At 45.1% G+C, this 15781-nt stretch overlaps 1 protein-coding gene across 8 annotated transcripts in view; it reads left to right on the top strand.

Moving 5' to 3' along the window:
* Nucleotides 1–15781, top strand: part of Rubcn (rubicon autophagy regulator) — a 56965-nt gene that overhangs the window by 19481 nt on the left and 21703 nt on the right. For 7 of the 8 annotated variants that reach the window (XM_034515614.2, XM_076942824.1, XM_034515613.2 and 4 more), the window contains exons 2-7: nt 896–1049; nt 7643–7726; nt 10060–10219; nt 10684–10790; nt 13255–13414; nt 14535–15068. In XM_034515614.2, the coding sequence (XP_034371505.1) occupies nt 1011–1049; nt 7643–7726; nt 10060–10219; nt 10684–10790; nt 13255–13414; nt 14535–15068 (1084 nt within the window). In that variant the 5' untranslated portion in view covers nt 896–1010. Of the gene's footprint in view, nt 1–581; nt 699–895; nt 1050–7642; nt 7727–10059; nt 10220–10683; nt 10791–13254; nt 13415–14534; nt 15069–15781 lie in introns of those variants that run through there. The other variant, XM_076942823.1, reaches the window with a different exon arrangement.

Below are 15781 nucleotides of genomic sequence, written 5' to 3'. Positions count from 1 at the left end.
GTGGTTTGTGTTCTTATCTATAATGCTTGTGTGTATGTGTATGTTTTTATCTGGGGTGTGTGTATGTGTGTCTGTGTCTGTGTCTGTGTGTGTGTGTGCAATGCCCTCTGCCCTTTACTGTGCTCCACTTACTGCTTGGGAATATAGTGAATAAGAAGCAGGGCTGGCTTGGGCTTGGTTTCCAACATAAAAGGCTTTTGACTTTGGGCTGGAGAAATGAGCCAGTGGTGAAGAGCACTTTCTACTCTTCCAGAGGACCCAGGTTCAATTCCTAGCACTTTCATGACATCTCACAGCCACCTGTCATTCCAGTCTCACAGGACCCAATGCCCCCTTCTGCCTCCACCTTCACCATACGTGCACATGGTTACAGGCAGATAGGTAAGCAAAAACATCCGTACACATGAGAATTAAATATATCCATATACACACACACACACACACATATATATTTATTTATTTATTTGTGATTGTAGGTGGGTGTGCTCATCTTTTGCCTGTGTATTATCATTATTCAGAAATGGATCTTTTGTTGCTTTTTTGAAACAGGGTTTCTCTGTGTATTCCTTGCTGTCACTCACTTTGTAGACCAGGTTGGCCTCAAACTCAGAGATCCACCTGCCTTAGCCACTGCCTGGCTCAGAAATGACTCTTAATGGGATGCTCTCCTAAAACGACAGATATTCATAATATACCATGTAAGTGTGAGGGTTTGAGTTTTTATAACGGTAATACTCTCAGGGTGGGACTAAACGTTGAAGTGAAAAATTAATAGGGGAGAGAAGGTTAGGATGTAGGGCAGGAGATCCCTTTTTCTTTTACTCTTGTTTTATTTATTTTTTGATCTGTATGATCAGGCATAACAAACTTAAGTAACCATTTGGTGTGATTTCAGGAGAGAGCACTGGCAGTTGCTGGGTAATTTGAAGACGACTGTGGAGGGTTTGGTGTCAGCCAACTGCCCCAATGTCTGGTCCAAGTATGGTGGCCTGGAGCGGCTTTGCAGGGACATGCAGAACATCCTGTATCATGGGCTCATCCATGACCAGGTATGTAGAACTCCCCCTCTCCCCCTCTCTCTGTATCCATAACATTTCACTTAGTGCCTGATGTGCCATAGATGTCAGAGTAATGAGTAAACTGCTGGGGTCAGGCGGCTCATCAGCAAGAGGTTAGATCAGTTTGTTTCCTGTTGATTCTAAAACAAAGACAAAACTATTGGATAGTTATAGATTTATTATCTTTCAGCTCTTGAGGTCAGAGTTCTCAAGTTTCGTTAGGCTCAAACCATGGTGTCTGCTGTGCTGTACTTCTCTAGGAAATTCTAAACAGTTCTTTCTTAATTTCTCCTCCTTCTCCTCTTCTTCTTCCTCTTCTTCCTTCTCCTCTTCCTCTTCATCCTCCTCCTCCTCTTCTTCTGATGTTTTGTTTATTTCTTTGTTTGTTTCAAGACTGGGTTTGTCTACATAACCCTGGCTGTCCTGGAACTTGCTCTGTAGACCAGGCTGACCTTGAACTGCAGAGATCTTCGTGCCACTGCCTCCCGAGTGCTAGGATTAAAGGCCTGGGCCATCATCACCAGACTAAAAATTTCTTCTTTCTTGTCTTTTCAGCTTCCAAGCTATGTCCCTTGTATTCTTAGGCTGTTGGACCCCACTTTTCAAAACCCAGTAGCATAATGTCTTGAAATTTATTTCTGCTTCTATATCACCTTTCCTTTTTGTGAGCTCTTTCTTAAGGGCCCTTATAGTAAAATTGATCCTACCGTGATGGTCCTTCTCTAGAGTACTAAGTCAGGCCCATCTGAAAAGTCCTTTCTTCCATTAAAAAGCAACAATCATGAGTCATCCCCTTGATTCTAGGGCCTAGAACATGGCATCTTAGAAGGCTTTGTTTTTGTTTGTTTGTTTGTTCTGTTGTTCTTTTTGAGACAGAATCTCATTGTGTACCCCTGGCAGCCCTGGAACTCACAGAGATCTGCCTGCCTCTCCCCCACCTCCCCCAAGTGCTGGGATTAAGGTGTGTGTCACAGTGCCTGGCCTTTTTTTTTTTTTTTTTTTTTTTTTTTTTTTTTTTTTTTTTTTAGTTAGAATAACTATTTTAAATTTTTTTATTTATTTATATTTATGGTAATTTGCCTGAATGTTTATCTGTATGCTGCCTGGTGCCTCAGAGACCAGAAGAGAGCATCAGATCCCCTGGGACTAGAGTTAACAGATGCTTGTAACTGGGTGCTAGAATTAAATTCATGTCCTCAGGAAGAGAGCCAGTAAGTACTCTTAACAACTGAGCCATCTCTCCAGCCCCTAGAAACCATTTTTATCAGCCATAGTCATAGTCTCATCTGTATAAATAATGGTGATAGTATTTATGTTATAAAGAAAGTCTATAGAACAATAAATAAGGTAGCATAATTTTGTCTTGCATAGCTTATGACATATAACCAGTGAGATGCTCAGCAGGTAAAGGCATGTGTCACCACACCTAACAACCCGAGTCTAATTTCTGGGACACCCTTGACAGAAGAGAACTAACTGGCAGTTGTCTCTGACCTTTACATAGACACCACACCATGTATGTGTGCATAAACATACAAAATTAATTAATAAAAACTTGAAGTAAGCCGGGCAGTGGTCGTGCACGCCTTTAATCCCAGCACTTGGGAGGCAGAGGCAGGCGGATTTCTGAGTTCAAGGCTAGCCTGGTCTACAGAGTGAGTTCCAGGTACAGCCAGGGCTACACAGAGAAACCCTGTCTGGAAAAACAAAACAAAACAAAACAAAAAAACCTTGAAATAATTAATTGTTTTCCTATTGCATGTTGTCCTGTGGTATATATAATTAAGAACATTGAAAATTTGAAAACAGCTTAATTCAGTGAAATCTTAATATCTTTCTTACCACTGGTGATCTTGCAGTGCTGTTTAAGAAAATGCCATCCCTTTAATCTCAGCACTCAGGAGGCAGGGGCAGTGTGATCTCTGTGAGTTCTTGGCTAGCCTGGTTTACAGAGTGAGTTCCGGGACAGCCAGAGCTACACAGAGAGGGCTTACCTCAAAAAAAACAAAGAAGAAAATGGCATCCATGTTATCTAATTCAAGGACCATTTCTCCCTTGATTAATAATATTATCAATAATATTATTAAATAATATTAAATAATATTAATAAATAATATTGTTGACCACCATCATTTCTTGATTTGTATGGTATTATCTTCTGATGCCACAAGATGCATTGTCCTGAGTCTGTGACCATTCTTCAGTTTCTGTTTCTGAATTTCTTTTTAGATTAAACATTTTTCTTTTTAAAAAAATGGCATTTGTTTATTTATTTATTTATTTATGTACATGTATGTGAAGATCAGAGGGCAACTTGCAGAACTCAGATCTGTCCTTCTGCCATGTGAGTCCTAGGGATGGAACTCAGAGCATTAGACGTGGCCAGTACCCTCACCTGCTGAGCCATTTCCCTTGCCCATTACAGGGTTCTAAAGATGGAGTCATTATGTGTACTCTTGTGTCCCCCCTCTGTTTCCTTGAAGCAGTCTCCTGTCACTCATGTGCCTGTGACACTCAGTTCAGACCTCAGTGCTGAGCACCAGATCTGAACCCACTGTCTCCCTCATACTACCATGTGGCTGTCTGTTCTACCCAACAAGCAGGGTGTGGCTAAGGGTAGTCTCTCTCTGGAGACTGCATTCCATCCTAGTGTTCTTTATGCTAATTTGTAGCATTGAACTACCCAGTGTTCCATTCACAAGGTTGGGATTCCTGCCAGAATGTTTTGTTAAAAACAGTGCAAATTTCCCAGGCTGGTGACCAAAATAGCTACCAGATTAGTGTGCTGTGTCATTCAGTGGTTAAAGTGCTTGTGCCTTGATAACAAAAGTTCTTTTCTTGGCCCTGTTACTAATTTTACATTGTCACATAGTAACGTAACCAATTACATGATAGTCTCACCATCTGTACTGCAAAGGGAGAAATGTTGATGAGACTGTCAAAACAAGCTTGCAGATGCAGAATGGCGTTAGCATATCTTGTTAGAATTCTTAAAAACCACAGCATGAAATCTATCCTATAAAAGCACCCGTCCTTCAGAATGAAGCATGTTAAAGAATGTGTTTGAGTGCTTACAACACTAGCCTCAGTAATTGTGAGCAGAGAAAACCGCCTGACGTGCAGACACACATGCCGCATGTACAAGGGCACAGTACACAGAGGCGCCAGAAGGAAAGAACCTGACACAGACGCTCCATGTCAGTTTTATTGTGGCCCTGTGCCTTGTTAAGGTCTAAGAGTTAAATTCTGGTGTCAGACTTGTTTTGTTCCTGTCTTTCCTTCTAGAAAGTTTAGTACTTTCAAAGGTTTCAGGCTGCTGTGTCATCAGGAAGCTATTCTGGGTGCTGTGCCCTTGGAAAGAGGAAGGGACACAATGATTCCTGTTGGTCATTTCTCCTCTTTGTTTTCAAAAGGATGTGCTATGGATGAGAGCTGTGTTTTGTTTTAACCACTCAGGGCCCCTGGGAAGCTGTAATGGCATCTTAGCGGAATCTCATTGTCGTCAGCACATCAGGGACACCTTTTACTATACCTGTAAGGCCAGGTGTGTGGGTAACTCTGTTCTGCTGCTCAGGAATGTGGGGACAGTTCCTGAGATGGCTCAGCTGAGGAGAAGTGAAAGGGCCCCTCCCCTAGCACAAGAAACTGCTTAGCAGTGTAGATGGCCCAATTAAAATGATTTATTGCTGTGTATCTATTGTATGTATGTATGTATGTATGTATGTATGTATGTGCACCATGTGTGTACCTAGTGCCCATGGAAGCCAGAAGAGAGCATTGGATGCCCTGGAACTGCAGTTACAGGCAGCTGTGGGCCACAGGTGAGTGTTGAGGACTGTCCTCTGCGACAGCAGCCTCCACTCTTAACCTCAGAGCCTTATCTCTCCAGCCTAAGGTAGCTGATTTTGTCATCTTCTCCAGGCCCCTGCCCCAGACAGGGTTTCTCTGTATGTAGCCCTGGTTATCCTGGATCTCAGTCTGTAGACTAGGCTGGCCTCTGCTTCCAAGTACTAGGATTAAAGTTGTATGCCACCGTGCCCAACTCATAATGTATTCCTTATCTGTTCAAACTTTAACATATGCCATAAAGACTCAGAAAAAAATAAATATCACCCATAAACTTAATACCAAGTAATAATATCACTATTGAGCATTCTTTTGGATGTTCTTTATTTTCTGTATATTTAAATTCTTATATTTGAAAGGTAATTTTATGCCTTTTAAAAGTTAAGATTATACCATATGTGTCACTTGATTTTTGACTCTATAATACACTTTACATGGTTACATGGCTAAAGAATTTTTATTTATTTATTTAATTTTTAAGAATTTAAGAGTATAAAAAAATATATAGTGAAAAGTCTCTTGTTATCTTCTGATCCTGTAAGTTACTACTTTTTACTAGCTTCCATCCAGAGAGTGTGTACTTATGAAAGTAATATTAATAACTTCTTTTTATTTGTCCTCATTGTTTGCTTTTGTTTTGTAGTTTTGAGATGGGGGTCTTGCTATGTAGCCCAGGCTAACCTTCAATTTGAGATCGTCCTGTTCTCTCCTGTATACATTTATAGGCGTGGGGCACCATGCTCAGCTCCTGGTTTTTATGTTAAATATGTATACACATATATTTTTAAATATATATACATATATGAATTATAAGAACAACTAATGGGCCAACATGATGTCTCAGTAAGTGCTCGCTGCCAAGTCTGACCACTTGAGGGACCAGCGAGGTAGAAGCAGGGAGCCGACTGCCACCAGTTACCCTTGGGTCCTCTGCATGTGCGCAGGCACACACACACACACACACACACACACACACACACACCTATATTAAAGTTGTGATTTGGGGTCAGCTACAAGGTGTGTTAAGTGAAAAGGGCAAAGTGTAAAATAGTGATTATAATATGCTAATAACACAGAAATCTCCAGAGAAGACTGTAAGCAGCTATTGATTGTCTGTAGCTCTTCATCTAGGGGTGAGGCTCTGTGAAATTTCCCCTCCACTTTGACATTTCAACTGATGCTGTCACTGTGCAGGTCTTATTTAGGCAATCCTATTGTTAAGATTTCCTGGTGCAGCTTCCCTGTCACATATGGAAGTCACTGTGCCCCAGCAGGCATCTTAGTCTTATGGCTCTTCTTACAGTTGTGTCCCTGAGCCTTAGATGTAAGGATTGCATTGTAGATCATAAAATCTTTTTAAAAAGATTTTTACATTTACTTATTTATTGTGAGTGGCATGCACTCAGAGTTGGTTTTCTCTCTCAATATTGGTTCTGGGAATCAAACTCAGGTTGGCAGGCTTGGCAGCAGGTGTGTTTACCCACTGAGCCATCTTGTTGGCTGGCGTACAATCTCTTTAATGTGCTTGTAGATTCAGGTTGTTAGTGCTGTGTTGACAAGCCTTGTATTTATTTATTGATTTTGGCAACAGTGTTTGTTTGTTTGTTTGTTTGTTTGTTTGTTTTTGTTCTGTCTTTGTCTGGCTTTATATCACAGCTTTTTAGAGGCTTGGTAATTTGTTTTGGAGCCATCTGGTTCTGAGCTCTGTTGTATTGGGACATGTTTTGCCAGTGATTTAAAACCTATCATTCATTGCTCTATTCAAGTTTTCTGTGTCTTCTCAGTTCAGTTTTGGTAGATTAAACGAATTCCATGGAGCCGCCTGTCTCTCTGCCTCACCAGCACTGGATTACAGTGAGCGCCACCTCTCCTGGGTTCCAGAGATTGAACCCAGGTCCTTGTGAGGGAGCACTTCACTGGCTGAAATCTATTGTTATATGTTTTCCAGTGAATTGGCATATAATTCTTTATAGTGGCCCCTACCATTGACCTGATCTGACCCCCCTCCCCAACCTTGGGAATAGAACCCAGAGCTTTGGTTTTTTAACAATTAGCTGGATTAGTTTTAAGAATTACCTTGTAGGAAACTGAACAGTGCAGAGGAAAGGAGCAGAAGGCAGGTAACCCTCAGACCGTATGCACTCAGTACCCATTCAGGAGAACAGTTTAGGGCTCAGCCAGTGGAGTGCTCCCTCACAAGACCTGGGTTCAATCTCGGGAACCCAGGTGAGGTGGTACTCACTGTAATCCAGTGCTGGTGAGGCAGAGAGGCGGGCCAACCAGTCAGGCCAGCCCACCAAAGAGTTTGACTGAGTGACTGTCTCAAAAATAAGGGGCAAGGTGCTCCTGCGGAGCCTCAGCCAAGCTTGGTCTCTGGCTTCTGTGAACGTGTGAACACGCACCCATACACACAAACACAATTTAAATAATTTTTAAAGAATAAATGTGTACATCCCTTTGATTGCTGTTGGCAGCCTTTGTGGAAGCAGGCTATTCTCATCCTCTCCCCTCTCCCTTCCCCACCTTCTGTTCTGTTTTTTTGTTTTAGAAATAAGGTCTCACTGTATAGCTCAGGCTGGCCTTGCACTCAAAATCTTCTGCCTCCACCTCTCAAGAGTTGATATTACAGAGCTGGGCTGCTGGGTCCAGCTTTTGTCTCCCCCAACCGTCTCTCTCAACAGCCAAGTGGGGCTTTGTCTGGGTGGGTGATCTATTCACACTGCTGTCTGTTTTGGCAGGTATGTTGCCGCCAGGCTGATTACTGGCAGTTTGTGAAAGACATTCGATGGCTCAGCCCACACTCAGCCCTTCATGTTGAGAAGGTAAGAGTAAAAGGGAAGCTGGCTCACTGGGGTGGACGCAAGTCTTTATGGGTATTCTGTTGGAAGGGTCTTTTCTCCCTGAGGTAGATGTCACTGACTGAGAGGGAAGGCTTAACCAACTAAGCAGCCTTATAAGTTCATCACTCCAGGGTGCTTTCTCATCTCCTGGGAATGGGGGAGTGTAATGAAATTCTTAAAAATCACATTTTTAATCCCAGAGCTTGATAGGCAGAGGCAGGTGGATCTCTGTGAGTTGAAGGACAGCCTGATCTACAGAGCAAGTTAAGACAGTCAAGCCTACACAGAGAGATCCTATCTCAACAACAGTCATACAAACAAAAAAATCTAGGACCAATGGCAAGAATTTGAGTGCAGAAAGGTGCATCAGGCAGAAAGGAGAGCAGTTTCTGGAGTCCAGAGTCCAGTGCTCTGAATGCCGCCTTATGAGCTTCGGCTTGCTCTGGATTCTCCAGTCTCCAGCTCCACGTAGTGCTCCATGTTTGCAGCCGGGGAAATAGTCCAACAAAATTGCACAGCTGGTTCTAGAATAATCACTGACCATTTTATGTATGCACTTAACTTTTTGACTCCGAAACATCTGTCCATCGTCCCTCTTTATTTCTCTTTGTATGGCCTGTTTTGTTTCATGTGCACCCAGCTGTTGGAGTTATTGCTAAAATGAAGTCAGGAAGTATACTTTTTTCTAAATATTCAGAGAACAAAGCCACAGGATTTCATACTAGTCTTCTGTGTATGTGACAAGACCAGGACCTGCTATTTTCTTTTACCTCCTCATCTTTCCTTCCTTCCTTCTCTCATTCTTTTCTTCCTCACTCCCTCTCTCTCTCCCTTCCTTCCTCCTCCCTTCTTTCTTTTCATTCATTTGTTCATTGTGTTCTATCTGCTGAGGTAGAGTTTCACTAGGTAGCCCAGGCTGCCCTTGACTTAACAGGCATATGCTGCCGCACCTAAGATGTGGTGCTGTAGACATTGCTACTGATGCACTCTGTGGTGCCCATCCTGGCTATGAGACCTTGTTCTTAGAAACACTGAAGGAGGAGAAGGTTCCAGACAGAGGTTGTTACAACTAGAACTCTTTTTTTGTTGTTGGGTTTGTTTGTTTGTTTCTGGTTTTTGTTTTTTTGTTTTTTGTTTTTTCAAGACAGGGTTTCTCTGTATAGCCCTGGCTGTCCTGGAACTCACTCTGTAGACCAGGCTGGCCTCGAACTTAGAAATCTGCCTGCCTCTGCCTCCCAAGTGCTGGGATTAAAGGTGTGTGCCACCACTGCTCGGCCACAACTAGAACTCTTAAGAGAACCTTGAGGCTGGGTGGCTCAGTGGTTAAGAGCACTGGCTTGCCCTGGTCTGCAGGGTGGTGGACTGGAGGACAAGGACACGCAAGAAATGGACAGCAAGTCTTGAAGTCTGATCAAGCTGTCAAATTTTAATTTTTTTTCACTCAGGGTTATATACGCATAGAAGCGGGATGTGGGGAGGGGGATGACGTAGGGTCTTCTTTGTTTCTGGAGAGAGAATGCAGGTGTTGTCAGGAACAGGATATTGGGTGAAGAGTTCACAGAAGAAGCAGGGCAGAACAGGTCACTGTTCATAATATCTATTGTTCATTTGTTCTGATTTAGGCTAGTACTTTCCCACCAGGGCTACCTGTCTACAAGATCTATAGCTATCTGTTCTAGGGTTAGTGCTTTCCCACAGAGACCAAGACTTTGTGTCAGTAGGCACGTATGGCTGACTTAGGCCATTAATTTAAGCAGGGTTGCTCCCAACACTGGCTTTTATTCCAGAGGACCTGGGTTCACTGCCAACTGTAACTCTAGTCTCCAGGAGTATAATGCCTTCTTCTGAACTCTACAGACATCACATCCACGTGACACACAAACATATATCCAGGAAAAACACTCATACACATCAAAGAAGCAAAAACTGGACAAAATTGCTTTTAAGTAAATCTTGGGTAGTGTTTTTTTTTCTTCTAGACCCACCCATCTACATATACACATACCACATTCCTCTCTGAAGGCTTCTGAAATAGAGAAGTCAGAGAGGTCAAGAGGTCTCAGCCCTTGGAGTTTTTCCTGTGCCTATCCTAGAGTAGGTACCTCTCTGGAGATAGGACTCAAAGAGCCACATGTAGCAGCCTTGCTTCTCCTGGGACTCACCTGGGGCCTGGTAGAGTAGAAAATCTATCCATCCCTTTAGTCTCCTTCTCCTGTACCTTCTGGAAGCTAGCTGGAGAAGATACCTCTTGATAGCCTGCCCTTACCTGTGTCTGCCAGGATCTGTGTTTGACTCAGGCCTCTTTGCCTCCCCAGTTCATCAGTTTGCATGAGAGCAGCCAGAGCGACACAGAGAGCGTGAGTGAGCACACTGTCGCGGAGCTGTGGCTGCAGCACAGCCTGCAGTGCCATTGTCTCTCAGCCCAGCTCCGGCCTTTGCTCGGGGACAGACAGTACATCAGAAAGTTCTACACAGGTAAGTAGAGGCCACAAGGGGCTTTGCGTGTACTTCTGTGTTATCTTCCATGTCTCTCGGCCTCTGTAGAGTACTTCTGAAGCCAGTGTCTCATAATTTTCACTTGATGCCATAGACTCTACTGAGAAACACACAAGCCGATCTTGCTCTCACCTCCCACAAAGCACACCAATGCTGAGGCGTCCTGTGCTCCTCCATGCAGACTGTAAGAAGAAAGGCCATGAGCTGGGTGTTTTATGTGCTGCTCACTGTTAGAAGAGATGGGCAGTAGGACTGATATCTTCTAAGCAGAGAGTCTCGCCGATGGCCAGAGGCACTCAGGGCCAGGGTCCAATTCTGGGCCTTTCTGATTTTGAGACTTCTTATGTTAGACTGCACACAGCTTTTCCTGTACTGTACTTGTCTGTATTCTGTGTCCTTCTCTAAGCTTCTCTTCAGCACTATGGTACCTCTTTTCTTCCTAGAAACTGCCTTCCTGCTGAGTGACGCCCACGTCACGGCCATGTTCCAGTGCCTCGAAGCTGTGGAACAGAACAACCCCCGTCTGCTGGCTCAGATCGACGCGTCCATGGTAACGGGCAAAGAATCGCCCATGTCTGTCCCAGGCCTCTCCATTTCACCACGATGTACACTCCACAGTCACTCATGACTGCCTCACTGAGGCGACTGTGAGCTGACAGACTTAGTTTTAAAATGCTTGTAAAGAGCTGGCTGGGTGTGGTGGGTGTGACTGTTGCCTCAGTCTGCTCCCCACCGCTATAACAAATCATCTAGACCTAGAGTGACTTGGGGGAGGAAAGCGCTTATTTGGGGTGGACACCTTGAGTGACAGTCCCCTGAGACAGGCGCTCAAGGCAAGAGCTGATGCTGAGGCCATGAAGGATGCTGCTTGCTCCCTCCTCATGGCTCGCTCTGCCTGTTTTTTTTTTTATTATTATTATTTGTTTTTGTTTTTTCTTCTTTCCAACTGCAGTTTCCCCTGCACCTTCCCTCTCCCCCAGATCCACCTCACCTTAGAAGGAGCAGGCCTCCCAGGGACATCAGTCAAACCGAGCGTAACAAGCTACGAAAGTGGACAGAGAGTCAGAGACAGCCCCCTCTCCCACTGAAGGAATCCTAGAACACTAAGCTACACAACCATAACATATAGACTTGCCTGCTGGCCAACCTTATGGAGGCGGTTTTCTCACCGAGGTTCCCTCCTCCTGATTAACTAGCTGTGTCAAATTGGCCGACACCGTAATCCCCAGCACTGGGGAGGTTGAGGCAGAAGAGTCAGCGTTGGAGGCCAGCCTGCACTATATAAGCTCCAAGCTATGAGGGCTGATCTTAAAAATAAAAAGAGGGGAGAGGGAGGGTGAGGGGCCTAGAAGAGAAGGGAAGGGACGGGAAGGAAGCAAAACTCCCTACCCCGTTGTTAACATTTCAATCCAAACACCTTGTAGAGTGGAGGTCTCCTGTCTCCTGGTTGTTTTACTGTTGACTGTGGTCACCATCCACGGAACACTCCCCTTGTGCCAGGCCTGCTGCAGTACTTCACAGTACACGCTGTCTTACTTAATCCTCATGACTCTGGGAGGAAGACATTATCTCTTTATAAAGAAAGTCACTCAAGGGTTGAAGAGATGGCTCAGTGGGTAAAGTGCTTGTTACAAAAGCAGGAGGACCTCAGTTCAGATTCGCAGAAGCCATGCACAGCCACGCATGGAGATGTGCATATCTGACTGCAGCAGTGGGGATTGCCGGCCCGTTAGTCTAGGCAGTGATTCTCAACCTTCCGCATGCCAAGACCATTTAATACGCTTCATATTGTGGTGAACCCAACCATAAAATTATTTTTGTTGCTACTTTATAACTGTGATTTTGCTGCTGTTATGAATCAGAATGTAAGTATCTCCATTTTCCAGTGGTCTTAGGTGACCTTTACAGAAGGGTCATTTGATCCCCAAAGGGCCCACAGGTTGAGAACCACTGCTCTAGCCTAACTGGAAACCTTAGGTTCAGTGAGAGAGCCTGTCTCAAAAAGGAGGTAGTGGATGATAGAGGAGGACACGCGGTAGTGACCTCTGGCTTCCACATGTTTGTGCACAGGTGAACACATGTGTACATAAGAATGTATGACCTACCACAAAAGAAGAAAGTAAGAAAAGAAGTTGAGTCACTAGGAGCCAGGACCAGGCCTGACTCACTGTCGTAATCCCAGCTCCTGGCAGGCTAAGAGGCGGGGATTGACACAAGCTTGAGGGCAGGACAGTCTGAGCGACATCATAAGTACCAGGTCAGCCAAGGTGACATAGCAATGCCCTGTCTAAAAAGAAAAAAGGCCCTGAAGCACACACTTGCCTTCTCACCCAGAGCCTGGGCCAGATGCTTGTAAGTGATGTACACGGCTTAGGCCACCAGTCTATCTGACTTTCTATTCCACGTGCATAATTTTGGCATGTATTTATATGTGGTGTACATATATGTTTGTATGCCTGTTCCCAGATGTGTGGGTATACTAGTGCATGCAAGTGCACATGCATTTGTGTGTCTGTATCTACATGTGGAGACCAGAGACTGGTGTTGGGTGTGTCTTCCTTGATTGCTCTCTGTCTTATATATTGAGGCATGGTCTCTAGATGAACCTGGAGTTTGTTGATACAGTTAATAATATAACTAGTAGCCAGCTTTCTCCTGAGATCCTCTGCTCCCCATGCAGGCTGCCATGCCCACCTGGATTTTACACTGGTGTTGGGGATCTGAACTCCCATCCTCACGCTTACAGAGCAAGTAACCTATATTCCTGCACCACCTTCCCAGGCTTAAGTTCATTGTTGTACTACTTACAGGGGAAAATTCACTGGGATTCCAGTGCAGAAGCTGTGGCGACAGCAGCACTTCACAGTGTCAGTGTTGTATACTATGTAGAACATAGCTGCAGTCTAGGTACACTGCCAAAGATTGGCATCCATCAGCGTCTCTGCAATGATGAGTGTGTCTCCTCCAAGGTCGTGTGCTTCACTCTGAAATGGGTTTTGTTTGTTTTGTTTTAGTTTGCCAGAAAGCAGGAGAGTCCCCTGCTGGTCACAAAGAGCCAGAGTCTGACCGCTCTGCCTGGTTCCACATACACCCCTCCAACCAGTTATGCTCAGCATTCCTACTTCGGATCCTCCTCCAGCCTTCAGTCCATGCCACAGTCGAGCCGAAGCTCAGGTAGGGGCCATGTGATTGCTGCATGTATTTTAGGCCTGGGAAGGAGAGGACTTCTGGAAGTGCTCGCAGGCCAGAACCTACCTGCCTTTTTTTTTTTTTTTTTTTTTTTTTTAGCTCCTTCTCCCCTTCCTTCCTTCCTTCCTTCCTTCCTTCCTTCCTTCCTCCCTCCCTCCCTCCCTCCCTCCCTCTCTCCCTTCCTTCCTTTTTTCTTTCATTCTTTGTTCATTCTGTTCTTTTCTGTTTACTGAGGTAGAGTTTTACTAGGTAGCCCAGGCTGGCCTTGAAAGTGTAGTGAGATGTAGGGGTGAGAATGGGCAGTCCTTATATGTGTCTGGAAAGCACAGAGCTTTTGAGAGTGACTACAAACTGGGAATCTAGGCTTGGACTGGTATACGTTGTCAAACTTCACATCTTAGTGATAGGTGCCATAAAAAGGTATGTAGCAGCAGCTGCCTAATGTAGTGGTACATGGCTGTACTCCCAGCACTCAGAAGACATAAAGGAGAAGATGGTTACAAGTTCAAGGGCATCCAGAGCCACAGAATGAGACCCTGCCTTACAAAACAAAATGGAAAGTTATGGAGCATAATTAGAGGCTTCTGAGCCTCTGCGCCATGTTTCAAATAAGGTCTTTAGTTGCTAGCATTTTTAGAGTACCTGCGCCATGCTGGGTTGTGTTAGAATCAATTCGTATGTATTACTTCATTTGATCCATAGAACAGTCCTGTGAGGTTGCTGTTCTCATGACTTCTCTCACTTTCAGTTGAGTGATTTGTTTGGAGAAGCAGGAAAGCCACTAGGTCAAGTACCCGTGGCCTCACTGTAGCTGCTTCTAAACCAGCTACTTTAGGCTGACCTCTTCTGTGCAACCTGTGTCCTGAGCACCCTTCCTGTAGGCCTGTGTACATACCTTAGAACTCCATAGCTCCTTCTCTCCTCTTACCTTTTTTTTTTTTTGGTTTTTTGAGACAGGGTTTCTCTGTGTAGTTCTGGCTGTCCTGGAACTCACTCTGTAGACCAGGCTGGCCTCGAACTCAGAAATCCTCCTGCCTCTGCCTCCCAAGTGCTGGGATTAAAGGCATGCGCCACCACCGTCCGGCTTACCCTTTCTCTATTCCAGAGAGAAGATCTACTTCCTTTTCGCTCTCTAGCCCTCCCTGGCAACCTCAAGAAGACAGAGAATGCCTTTCACCAGCAGAGACTCAAACCACCCAAGCTCCGCTGCCTTCTGACTCCACTCCAGCCCAGGGCTCCCCACAGTCCGCACAGGAGATGAGCTCCAGCACTCTGACTAGCCCCCTAGAGGCATCCTGGGTCAGCAGTCAAAATGACTCCCCAAGTGATGTCAGTGAGGGGCCCGAGTACCTGGCCATTGGCAACCCAGACCCTCATGGCCAGACTGCCAGTTGTCGGAGTCACAGTAGCACTGGTGAGAGCAGCAGCTCGCACTTGTTCTCCTCCGGCAGCTCTCAGAAGCCGGATTCTGCTGCTTCTTCTCTAGGGGACCAAGAGGCAGGTAGGCAGAGTCAGGCAGGCAGCGGCCTTCGAAGGTCCAGCTTCTCAGAAGGGCAGACAGCCCCTGTCGCCAGCGGGACAAAGAAAAGCCATATTCGCTCCCACTCGGACACCAACATTGCCTCCAGAGGAGCCGCAGGTAAAGATGTGCGTCAGCGACTGGAGGGAGGGAGGGAGGGCTTGCTCTTGAGGCTTTCATATGGCAGAGAGAAGTGTTCCTGGATGATATGATGCTCTGTTTTGTCATGAAAGACATTTATTGTGTAGAACTGAAGAAGCCTGAGTATGCTGTATACTTTCCTTTACATGATGCTAAGTACTAAATGCTTCCCTGATTCTTCTGTAGTTCCTTAGCATTGGGATAGTATGAGTATTGAAGTTTTAACCAAATCCTTTGACTGAATCTCTGACTTCAGCAGAGTCCTAAAGAGGTTTAGAGATAATCCTATTAGATTCCTTCTGTCGTGATTTCTTAGAGGTTTGAACAGGATATAATACTGACACAGAGTACTGTTAGCACGGGTAACAGGGTTAGTAGTGAATATGTGTGGGCAGTGTGACCTTGGGCCAAGTAGATGGGGTGACTGCAGTCACTAACCAGACCGAGGAGGTCAGAGCAGGGCCATTCGCCCTGCACCCCCACCCTTGCACAAAGAGAGCTGCTAGCTGGGCAGGAGCAAGCCTGGGTGGAGAAGGTGGGTGCCCTGCTTCCGCATCACATTGCCCGTCTTCCCGGGGTAACCAGGATTTGTAGGCTTTGCTTGGGCATCACTTGTGGTAGAACATCCTTACAGTAAGTATAACACTAACTTTTGTGCTCAAAGCCATTATGGGTCAGCAAAGCCCCAGATA

The sequence above is a fragment of the Arvicanthis niloticus genome, chromosome 12 (assembly GCF_011762505.2).
Source record: "Arvicanthis niloticus isolate mArvNil1 chromosome 12, mArvNil1.pat.X, whole genome shotgun sequence".
NCBI classification, from domain to species: Eukaryota; Metazoa; Chordata; class Mammalia; order Rodentia; family Muridae; genus Arvicanthis; species Arvicanthis niloticus.
This window is presented reverse-complemented; position numbering and strand designations above follow the sequence as displayed.